General features: G+C 76.4%; 1 protein-coding gene across 1 annotated transcript in view; it reads right to left on the reverse strand.

Annotated features, from left to right (window-relative positions):
- Positions 1 to 461, reverse strand: part of SFT2D3 (SFT2 domain containing 3) — an 842-nt gene continuing 381 nt past the window's right edge. The window contains exon 2 of the mRNA XM_007461315.1: positions 1 to 459. Within this exon, the coding sequence (XP_007461377.1) occupies positions 1 to 459 (459 nt within the window). The remainder of the gene's footprint in view (positions 460 to 461) is intronic.

Here is a 461-nt window from a genome sequence, read left to right on the forward strand (position 1 = left end):
TCACACGGGGAGCGCCTTGGCGAGGGTGGCTCCCGGGCCCAGGCGCCCGAGCGCCATGCGCAGCGCGGTGCCCGCGCCGCGGGGCAGCAAACCCAACAGCACGGCGAGCAGCGCAGCCACCTGCGCGCAGGCACCCAGCGCCGTGAGCAACGTGCTGCGCAGAGCCAGCGCCGCGTACAGCGTAGCGCCCAGCGCGGCCACGTAGAGCAGCGCGGGCCGCGACGGCGCCTCCTCACCGCGCAGCAGGCGTCCGCACGCCGCACCGCCTCGCAGGAGCGTGCCGCCCGCTAGCGCCAGCGCCGAGCCCAGTGACCACAGCAGCGCGAACTTGCGGGCGCGCAGCAGCAACACTGGGGCGTAGAGTGCGGCCAGGCCGAAGCAGAGCGCGGCCAGCAGCAGGCACACGCCGCTCGCCGCCAGCCGCTGAGCGCGCGGCACGCTCGGCATGCACGTCGGTCCCG

Source organism: Lipotes vexillifer, unplaced genomic scaffold, assembly GCF_000442215.2.
Source record: "Lipotes vexillifer unplaced genomic scaffold, Lipotes_vexillifer_v1.1 scaffold158, whole genome shotgun sequence".
NCBI lineage: Eukaryota > Metazoa > Chordata > Mammalia > Artiodactyla > Lipotidae > Lipotes > Lipotes vexillifer.